This window comes from Anneissia japonica, unplaced genomic scaffold, assembly GCF_011630105.1.
Source record: "Anneissia japonica isolate Jap-2015-1 unplaced genomic scaffold, ASM1163010v1 scaffold401_len1656234_cov178, whole genome shotgun sequence".
Classification (NCBI taxonomy): Eukaryota; Metazoa; Echinodermata; class Crinoidea; order Comatulida; family Comatulidae; genus Anneissia; species Anneissia japonica.
The window spans coordinates 1,490,028-1,500,852 of NW_022745982.1; the positions used below are offsets into that span (position 1 = coordinate 1,490,028).

The following is a 10,825-nucleotide window of genomic DNA, read 5'->3' on the forward strand; positions in this document are numbered from 1 at the left end:
TTTCATAATACTATGATTGCTTACTTAACGTAACCCGTATGAAAGCTATTTGCTTTGATTAAAAAAATAAAATTAGAAAATAGTCTTTACCGTTCATATATATATATATTTTCACAGGTCTAAATTGGCAGGTTAGAATGTTACTAATTTTGGTCCTTTTAAATGAGGTGTTAGTTGTTTTTATTTATTTATTTATTACGTCTTAGGCTCCACTACTCATTCCTTGACAAAAAGAAGTCGAGAAATGCTTCGATGAATTTTGTAAAAGTTATGGAAAACGAGTGTGGAGAAAAAGGTCTGAACTAAAGCATTTACAAGCCTTTATAGTAGATAAAGTATCTGTATTACTGATTAATTTGTAGTTCATTAATTTTGTTTTACCCACAGGCCTACAATATTGTAGAGTTGATTGATGGTGCAGGTGGCTCTTCAAAAATCATTCGAAGTTGAAGCCTTTTGTGGAAGTAGTTTATCCGAGAGAGGGCGGCAGACAGGTAAACACTTGGATCAGGCATGTGAATGTTTCGGGAAAAGTACAAGTATTGTAAACGCGATGTGGAGCCGGGTTGATAATGGAAGCTTTCCATCCTAGAATCGATACATTTTCGATAGTTTCCTTGAGAGGAGAGGTTCTAGTTAACAAAATTTGTATCCTTTGATTAAAAGAATGTTCTTAATATTATAGAAGTAGAACTGTAAGATTACTTTCCTACCCTAAGGTAGGCCTAGGCTAGGTTGACAAAGTACTGTTCAGTGTAAGCCTGCATAGGCCGATATTTCGCTAGTCCTGCCCTGGATGAAAGAAAGCATCATAGGCCTACTAGGCCTAGTCTAGGCTACTACTACTGCTACTACTACTCTAGGCTAGTCCTAGATTTTGGAGCACAGGTCATTCACCTCAAAAGTATGGTGATCATTTGAGAATTGAGTCCCTGGTTTAACCAATTAGGAATTAATTTTCCTCCATGGTTCAACTCAACTAAAGTGGGCCTACTTTAGCTTTTCCCAGTCCGGTGTTTAATCATTGCTCCTTCCTTCAACTCTATCTTAGGCATATATCGTCATATTTTTTTATTTTTGCATGAAAACTCCTTCTGTTTGAAATAATATTAATATGACATTGCTATTAAGTTCTTAATTAACACAGATAGGAGAGATGGACCCGGAAAAGAGTCGGCTGCTAATTTTTTACAGTATGTTAAAAACAACAAGGAAATTGTTCCAGTATTAGTGAGTGTCTCTAATTTTTTTTTTGTGTTTTATGGTTGATCCAGCTAAGCTTTGCTCTCGCTCTTATAAAGTGCACCCCCAATTTTAGGCCTCTTTTTCAAGATCCAAATAACAATTTTAAATCTTTTAAAACAAAGTTGATTTGATTTATTTAAAAATACTCACAAGTAAACAAAGTACAAAATTGAATGAGTCATTATAAACAATTATGGAGAATTTTAGGAACCCTTTTACGCATTTCTGCTTGTTTCTGAATGGGTCCTATTGAAATGATAAGAAATGACAAATTAAAAAAGAAAAGCCAATGCCAAAAAAAACATAGTAAAATAATATAATACTGAATACTTAAAACTATTTGCTTGAAATATAAAAGAACTAATAAGGGTGAAAAGAATTTTAGTTAAATATATTAATTATATCATTAATTAGTATTAAATTTAAATTTGATTAATATATACAATACTTGATTTTACGAAATTTAAGAGACATTATTTAATTAAAATATATAAATATGACAATATCTAAATTTGATGGATACAAAATTTTTTTTTCATATGGATATGAAGATGTCATATCACTGGTTAAATCACTCATATTTTCTATAAAAAAAAAGTATGAACAAAATTTAAAATTAGAAAAAAAAAATTCACTGGAAGTCTTTGGCGTGATGTTTTAATTCGTTGTTTCTATTTTGTAGGAGCTTGAAGGTGTACTGTATGTTCATATTAAATGTAGCAGTTTGTTTTTTGTTCTCACAACAAAGGCTGATGCATCTCCATTTTTCCTCCTTGAGCTTCTTAACAGGTATTTATATAGTTGTTCCTAGTTTTATTTAAGTTCAAGTTTTATTCAAATCAAATTCGCGACGCAAGGCTGAATTGTAATGATTTGTACATGCATAAAAAATTACATTAAAATTGAAAGAATTAAAATGTTAACAAATTGAACTACAATTATCACAATGATTACTAATTGCTGATTAAAATTACCAAAATTACAAATGACTTATCACATTCCCATGAAAAAAATATCATAAACAAGTCAATCATATCACAAAACAAATCACAAGCACAAAGACTTATAACATTCTAGCTTAAGTTATTATACACCTGATTTGTTAAATTGCAAGTAACCCCTTACCAAAAATTGGCTTTTGGGCCTCATTTGTGGTGATTTAAATTTAAAGAAAAAAGTCTTTTAATTTGTGTGTGGTAAAAAGCATTATTTAAAAAAACAAAACAATAAATTTCTCTTTAATTTTGTATGCATTTTATATAGTATATATACTGTAAATGAACATCAAATCATTAAAGCAAACTAAAATACTTTTTTAATATCTTAACTTGTTTGCATTTCTGTTTAAGTTCTTCCTCGACGATATTTCTCTCGTACTTCTTGGTAGATGTTCTCCATCTTTTAGTCTTACAGTGATCGGCTCTGGCAAATGTTGGAGTAACGCCAGTACTTTTAATGAAGTTAATAGAAAATAAATATAAAAAGCATATGATTTGATGTAACTTTTCAGGATCAAAGCGTTGTGCAAAGACTTTTGTGGTGTGGTCAGTGAAGAGGCTATTCATCTCAACTTCACCATCATCCATGAACTTCTGGATGAAATTATTGTAAGTCATTATTTGATTTCTATCCTTTTTTTCTTTCCTATTGCAAACCATGAAATTTTTATTTTCTCCTCTTTCCTTCAATAAGCCCTGTCCAGACTATCAAATTATATTTGACATGTGACATGTCTAAATATGGTCATGATGACATCACATCATCACCATATATAGGCACATCATGACTATATATGGGCATAATAATCTGGACAGAGCTGTAGGTGTGAATTTTTTTTTTATCGGAGCAGCGAAAATCAATATATCGTAGTCAGTGGCGTATCTGGGGGAGGGGGGGTTGAGATGGAGGAGGAGGGTACATGATTTCCCTTTGAAAATGTTCAAAGCAAAAAATGCACAAGCAGCTAAAATTATTCCATGTTCCCCCCCCCCCGACCCCTGCATTCATTCCACACGGCTAAAATAGGTGGCAACCACTGTGTGTGCGCTGGATTGATTTTTTCCAGGGATAACCCACAAAAGTGCATAGAAGACTTATTTCCAGTGGGGTCCTTCTGTGGTGGTTGGGTAGTAAACAGGGAGACAATCCCCTACTCTTTTTTAACGTGCACATGGACCAACAGCGTATGTTTCATCTGAAAATCGGTGTGCTATTAAAATTTACATTTCAGCACTACAGCTGAAACACACAGGAATTGAACAGGGGTCCAAGAGATCTCTATGGTTCAGTCCACACATACTGGCTACCCCCAGTTTACCTGATTGAGTCTCTATCTGAGCTAAACTGATCTTTAACTGAGCTAACCTTAACTGAACTATGGAAATCTTTGTGTTTTTAGTACATTTTGATGGTAAATTATTAGATTTTAAAATGCTTATTCCAGAAAGCCTGTGAAGTCATTCAGGCGTAATGAACGGTAACCGTCTGTTTACAACAGAGAGCGCCGCCTGGCGTCGTGACAACACGACTGTGGTACTCTGTAGCCATTGATCTTGTAGACAATATTGCTCATGTGCACTTGAAAGAAGTAGATTACAGCCCCACACCATCAGGCTTCTTAATCTATCAAAAAATTGTTTAGGCACAAGCCAGCTGAAAATAACATTGTGACTTTAAAATTTTTTCTTTTCGTTGTTTCTGGTTTACTTTATTGTGGCTAAGTTTAATGCTCAGCACCGTAACAAATTTTATTACATTACCAATACTGGTAATTTTTCTTTCATTGGCGTGTAGGATGGCGGTGTCCCTCAGTTGATGTCTACACAGGCACTGAAGCCTTACATTCAAGGCGACGCCGTAGCTGTCCGGCAGGAGAGGCCAAATCTCGCAGTTTTAGGAATCGGTGCTTCTTTGGTAAGTTTGTCCAGATAATTACTTGGTAGTTTTGGAAGAAATATAAACATAAGATTGATTATAGAAGAGGAATATTTTCTTCAATATACTAAACACATTTTTGATGTTCCTAATTTTGAGTATTAAAATATTGGATTTTTATCCGATTTTTCTTCATTTCATATTTCTCTTATTACTGTAGTTTGGAGGTGAACGCTCTTCCGCCCTTGTGCCTTCAGTTGAGAAGTCAATTGTTGGAACCAAAGCAGATATGGTAATAATTATGCATACAGAGAATACAAAATTACTTTTTCAGCATTAAAAGCTTTCCTTTACATTATACATATAATTTGTTGGGACTGATGGACGGATGGATTTATTTGGTGTAAACACCAAGGATAGCCCACAAAAGTGTGAAGGAGACTAATTTCCAGTGGGGTCCTTCTGGCGGTGATTGGGCAGTACACTGGGAGATAATCCCCTACTCTTGCACATGGGCCATAATGCAAATGAGACCAACGGCTTAAACGTCTCATACGAAAGACGGTGTGCTATCGCAACTTGCATTTCAGCAGTCCATGTGAAATACCAGGAGAGCAGCTATGGGAATTGAACAGGGGACCAAGAGTTCTCCACGGTTCAGCGCACACACAGTGGCTGCCCACCAGTTTAGCCAACTGAGCTAAGATGCTCTGAGTTAGCGCAGCAGTAATTGATTGGACTTTGGTGCGAGATATGGACCCAGTACAGGACTTTTCCATACAGTACTCACTTGTGTTCTTGCATCAGACACTGTTATTACTTGTCTTTGGTTTTACATATATATTTGTTGGTGTTTTTTCTCTTAGTATTCACATGGGGCACGTAATGAGATTTACGTAGACGTGATAGAACGGCTCTCGATTCTTATTTCTTCAAATGTAAGTCAGACATGTTTGTAATTTTTTTGACAAATAACATAGAAAGTGGATCTGTAGCTTGGTGTTATAGATACTTACTACCTTCATGTGGACTCAGTAGTAAAAGTTATTATTAAGATATTTTTCATGATTTTTTTTTTAAATCTTTGCTGTATATTTCTATTTAATTGTACTTGTCTAAATCTTTAGGGCTCAGTGATGTGTAATGACATCATCGGTTCCCTACAGGTGAAGAGTTACCTAACAGGTAATCCAGGTGAGTAGTTTTATTTCCAATCTTCCTCCACATTTGTATATAAGTATAATATATATTTTTTTAAATGTCTTAGCCAATAGACCATCAACGCCAGAATTATTGGTATTGATGATCTATTGGCTAAGACATTTTTTTCAGCAAGTAATCAGAAATGTACTGAGCATTCAGTATGGTAAAGCCGGGCACGTAAGATGGTCGTATGACCATCGGGCAATGAACCCAACTCCGCTGCCTGAGGGCGCTAGACAACGTGACATGTTCTGCTGAACGTCGGCGGCAGTCTGAATGGATCGTCATTAAAAACGATCAATTGTGTGTGCATCGTAGTGTTGCCTTATTCGTAGAATCACGTCACCCAACGATTGTCTGGAGCAGTGATTGCTCTGTTTAAAACATCAGGTAGCGCAAAATATTGTTCCTATATAAAGAAAATTTAAGGGCTTTGATTATGAAGGTTTAATATATTTTTCTGCCAGAGATGAAGCTTGGTTTGCCAGGAGATCTAGTGATTGGTAAGACAAGTCACGTCGGGTACGGCTGTGGAGTACGCCTCGATGCTATTCAGTTCCATCCTAGTGTCGTTTTAGAGGAATTCGAGACACAGAGGGCACTTAAACTACACCTGTCAGAGGGCGAGGTAAATATATAGACAGACATGTTGAAAAATTAACTTCAAAACTACCATCATCATTTTTCGCATTTAGAATTGGTATTGTTATTACAATTATTGTATTTTGTAATTTATGCTTTTCATTATGACCATAATTAATATCTACACTATATAATATTTACTTTTTAAAAATGTATGTTATTTTATATTAAATATTTGAGAAAACATGTCCCCATCGGGATTCGAAACCAAGACCTTTCCGATTACCGTTACCATACTCCACCAACTGAGCTATGAGGCCAAGTGGTATACACCCTTGGGTTCTTCTATTAGGACACAAGTTTTCTGGAGGTATTGCATAATGAATAATAGTAAGTCACATGATATAGTAATACTCTAGTTTGGACATACACCTCCACTGGTGTTAATTTAAGATGTTTAGATACCACAGGTGAAGGTGTATCTCCATGTCATCTATCATGTGATTTGTCATTGTGTCAACATTTATTTTTCAGATGACAGTGATGAAATACCAGCTTTCTGGTGAGATCAGCTCTGCCTTACCATTCCTACTATATAATAATATAGAGGAAAACTATGAAAAGAGGTGAGGCTAAAAAAATACATTCATTTAATAATAAAATAATAATTGCCTTGTGACGATTACTGCAAATTTGGTGTGACACTGTACATTGGTGACAATTTGTGATGACAACCAAAATGTTCTCTTGAGGATGGTTATTATAAATAATAATAATAATAATAATAATAATAATAATAATAATAATAATAATAATAATAATAATAATAATAATAATTACTGCAGATTGGATGTGACAATCAGTTTAATATTGTTCCTGATAATCTTGACAAAAACTATATCTGATATAAATTTACATTGTAATAATTGACAATTTTGCATCTGGATGTGACAGTTACTGGAGATTGGATGTGACAGTGTCAGTTAAATATTGTTCCTGAAAATCTTGACAAAAACTACTGTATATGATATAAATGTACATTGCAATAATTGAAAATATTACACTTTTAATTTATTTAATAATATTTTTTTTAAATTTCTATTATTGACACAAAAACCTCTACAAATTCAATATTTATAATGATTGAGTCACAGAATCCGTGTAACAGATTTTTATTGTTAATATTGTTAAAAATATTCTATTTATAGTGTTTTATCGATTGAGTTGATATTAAAATGTGACTTGAAGCCTGCAGTTTATGCGTCAAATGTCAAAGTTCGCTTACCAGTACCAAACAACACCACAAAGTAAGTGAGGTTCAATTTGTATTTTTGTATTGCGGTAACACGATTAAGTTTAGGGTTTACCCCGATGCTATGGTTAATTTCAGCCCCTGTCGTTATGAAATGACGTGAACTAAGCATCTCTCTATGGCTGCTACAGTAGTCACGGACCATGCCCATATGCAATTCGGCACAATGACGTTGGGAGTTATGGTTTATTCTCTGACCTGTAAATGCTCGAATAAGCGACGTGCCGCTTATAAAATTTTTAGAGGCTTCAGTGCGGCGCTTATAACAAAATATTGGTGTGCCGCTTTCCCTGCCCGTTCCCGTGTTACCTATCTCACCTGTATCCGTAGTTCAGTAGTCCTATCATAGGTCCTACATCATCGTAAACCAGGGGTGGGCATAAAAATCGGTCGGAGAGCCAAAGTGAATTTCTGATTTAACACAGAGGGCCGCACCCAAACTTTGATCTTTCCAGTGCGCTTCTAAAAACATCCAAGCGCTGCATTTAGACCACTTTATTCCCAGTTTTAATATTACTTTTTACATATGATCGGTGTCAGGCCGTAAAAACAAGGTGTTTTCTAGCCAATGTTGCTTGGCGGGCCGCACACATAGGGTTTTTATTACATATTCATGGGCCGCAAAAAAATTGCTGTCGGGCCGCACATTGCCCACCTGTGTCGCAAACATATGTTTATAAAGAAATGCTTGTGCCTTCATTGTGTTATTTATCCAGTTTAACACTGTGTTCATTGTATTTCAAACCCTGTTTCATTACACACAAGGTATTTTACTTTGGATTAAGCACCGCAGAGCTTATTCAAGAGCGGCTCTAAGTGAAAAAAATCAGGTTTGGTGCAGCGCTTATTGAGAGCGGCGCTTATTCGTGCATTTACAGTACATTTACGCTATTGTTTTGTAGGACCTTAGCAACAACGGTCCATTTTTCACAATTCATACTTGTGCACTGCATTAAGTTCTGTCGAGATTATCAAAGTTTCTTTTACAGAAAACTGTTGTATGCCCATATATAGACATGATGTGCCTATATATGGTCATGATGATATGTCAACATGACCATATTTGTGGCAGAGCCAAGCCAAAGAAGGGATAAGTCGCACAGACAGTTTTCCAATAAATGCACAAACATGAAATCATTCATTTTTTTGTTGTTTTTTTATCTTTAAAACATAGACATTAAACATTTAACTTTCATCATACATTTACCTTTCTTTCATATATAATCAATAAATGCTCTGAAAATGGTATTTAAGAGAGCTTGTCCTAGTGTACAGACATAAAATCTGCTTTTCAAAGCCAGTTTTTTCAAAATACACTTACCAAGTATCCTAACGTTGATTGCCCATTTACTTCACCATAAACTATCATATCAAAGTGATTTTTTTTTTCATTTTGAAGATAATAATGTCTAGTTTCATAATGTGTACAAAACTCAATTTTAAAAATTTTGACTTATTCCCTCCTTTGGCTTGGCTCTGCCACGTTTAGGCATTTCTTTTGTTCATTAAAGTTTATAGTCTGGGCAGCACTTTTAAACACTTAATATATCAAACTCCCATACATTACGTTCTGTTTTGCTCCTTGATACAAGATCAGGAAAATTTATTCAAATATTGATAACATGGCCTCAGGCCCATCTATCATAATATAATATATAACTTAAATACTCAAGGTTTTCTAAACAGTTCTATATTTAAAGTCATGGTAAACATAACTTTTTTTATTACATTAAACAATATAATTTAATTATAGATAGTTTGATTTTCTTAAAGACAAATGTTAAACATTTTTTTCTAATTTCATCATAACAATAACATTAAACAATATAATTTAATCATAGATAGGTGTTTTTTTTTAGGCAAAGTTTAAAAGCAGTATTTCTAATTTCAACAATTTTATTTTTAAAAATAAAACTCCACACTCAATACTCCATAACTCAACCCTCCATACTCAATGTACCACACTCAGTCCTCCATACTCAATAATCCACACTCTATATTTCATACTCATTACTCATTTTTTTTTTCTGTTGTTAAGCGCCTCGAGGTTGTGTCAACGTGAGGCGCTATATAATTCCAGAATTATTCCATTCCACACTCAATATTTCACACTCAATACTCTATCTAACTGAAAATTCGACATTAAACCTAATGACTCATATCTCAATTCAATACTTAGCACTAATTTATTGAGTAACTAATTTGCTTTTTTAGTGTTAGTCCGAGTATTAAGTGTGATAGTGGACAGTCTACTGAGTACAAATCAGAGGAGAAAGCCGTGCTCTGGAAAACACTAAAGGTGTATGGTGGAACCACATTAAATGCAAAGTTCAGGGTAAGATTTAAATACCTTTTTTTGGCTGCTAAAATTTTACATAGATTCAAGATAGCTTTTATTTTCCATTAAAAATAACAGAAATACATTTGCAACCAAACAGATGTTAAAAGTGTGCATTCAAGCCAATTTTTTGAAATAGCCAAACATTATGTAAAGCTTATTAATAGAAAAAATATATATAAAACTCCATAATTAAGACAAATTCCAAAAAAACGTACCAGAAACCTTTTATAAAACCCATGAAAATTTTTGATACATGTTATTTATTAATTCTTTGGTAGTAATATGGTATTCACTTAAATTTTCTGACAAGTAGTTCAATCACTAATCTTCGCAAGTTTTATAGTAGTTTTTGTCGCACTTCTCCCTCCACTTCTCATTAACTGACACACATGCCTTAAGATTGTACACTAACTTTGGCAGCCCTCTATCTGAAACCTGAGTATTGTTCATTTAGAAATGCTGAATAAGTTTGTGTAACAAATTATTAATGTTTTATTTAATTTGTTTAAAAAAATTATATAAAATTGTGTAGTAGATATGAATTGCACAGAATTTATTTATACCTGGAATTTATCAAAAATATCTTATATATACACAATAAAATACAATATGAAAAATAATGATCACCATTTATATATATGCTGCCAACTGGCAATTTTATGGTAACCAAATTTAAAACTAGTTGCAGCTAAGTTTAAGGCAAGTTACAGTGGAATGCATGAACAATCTTTGCCCTCAACCTATAAAATTTAGGCAAGGACCATAAGACTAAAAATCTACTGGCACTCACAGTGTCAGGGTCGATAGTCCATGGGTTAAATCTCTCCTTTTTTTTGGCCTGTTTAGAGTTTAGGTAGTATCAGTTCTCATTATGTCGGTGAGGAAAACAGATATAGTAAGTTTACTATTTCTCTTTCTCTCTTCAGATGCATGTATCAAATCTAAGCAAAGTGACGCATCTTGAATTGAGTCAAATTAGTGTTGAGTTTGAGGTGGCAGACTGCCTGCTCTCCAATCTACACATCTCATTCCTTAAACTTTTTGACCCTCATCATCATGCATTTGTTCCGCATCGCTGGATACGCAATGTCACAGTCACTGACTCTTATGTGTTTCGGTTGAGGTGACAATCTGTCAATGGTCTTGATCTTCATCATCATGCGTTTGTTCTGCATTGCTGGATTCACAATGTCACAACCACTGACTGTTGAGGTGACATCTGTCAGTGTTCATGATGACTTAATCTCTATTATCATGTGAATGTTTTG

General features: G+C 34.1%; 1 protein-coding gene across 2 annotated transcripts; it reads left to right on the forward strand.

Moving 5' to 3' along the window:
* Positions 1 to 500: 500 nt before the first annotated feature.
* On the forward strand, positions 501 to 10,714 carry LOC117120109 (AP-4 complex subunit mu-1-like). 2 transcript variants are annotated; one of them, XM_033265120.1, is made up of 13 exons: positions 501 to 648; positions 1,148 to 1,230; positions 1,928 to 2,034; positions 2,756 to 2,852; positions 4,039 to 4,158; positions 4,340 to 4,411; positions 4,986 to 5,057; positions 5,247 to 5,313; positions 5,790 to 5,950; positions 6,439 to 6,530; positions 7,113 to 7,211; positions 9,431 to 9,551; positions 10,484 to 10,714. In XM_033265120.1, exons 1-13 carry the CDS (start codon positions 573 to 575, stop codon positions 10,682 to 10,684), a joined length of 1,368 nt encoding a protein of 455 aa, XP_033121011.1. In that variant the 5' UTR covers positions 501 to 572; the 3' UTR covers positions 10,685 to 10,714. The 2 variants fall into 2 exon arrangements, with proteins under 2 accessions (XP_033121011.1, XP_033121012.1); XM_033265121.1 differs by lacking the exon at positions 4,340 to 4,411.
* Positions 10,715 to 10,825: the final 111 nt, after the last annotated feature.

Excerpts from the sequence above, each read along its gene's own strand:
- LOC117120109 (XM_033265120.1), top strand. The coding sequence starts at position 573 with ATGGAAGCTTTCCATCCTAGAATCGATACATTTTCGATAGTTTCCTTG. Across the intron at positions 1,231-1,927 it reads AGGAAATTGTTCCAGTATTA|GAGCTTGAAGGTGTACTGTA; the intron begins GTGAGTGTCTCT and ends TCTATTTTGTAG. Across the intron at positions 4,159-4,339 it reads TAGGAATCGGTGCTTCTTTG|TTTGGAGGTGAACGCTCTTC; the intron begins GTAAGTTTGTCC and ends TTATTACTGTAG.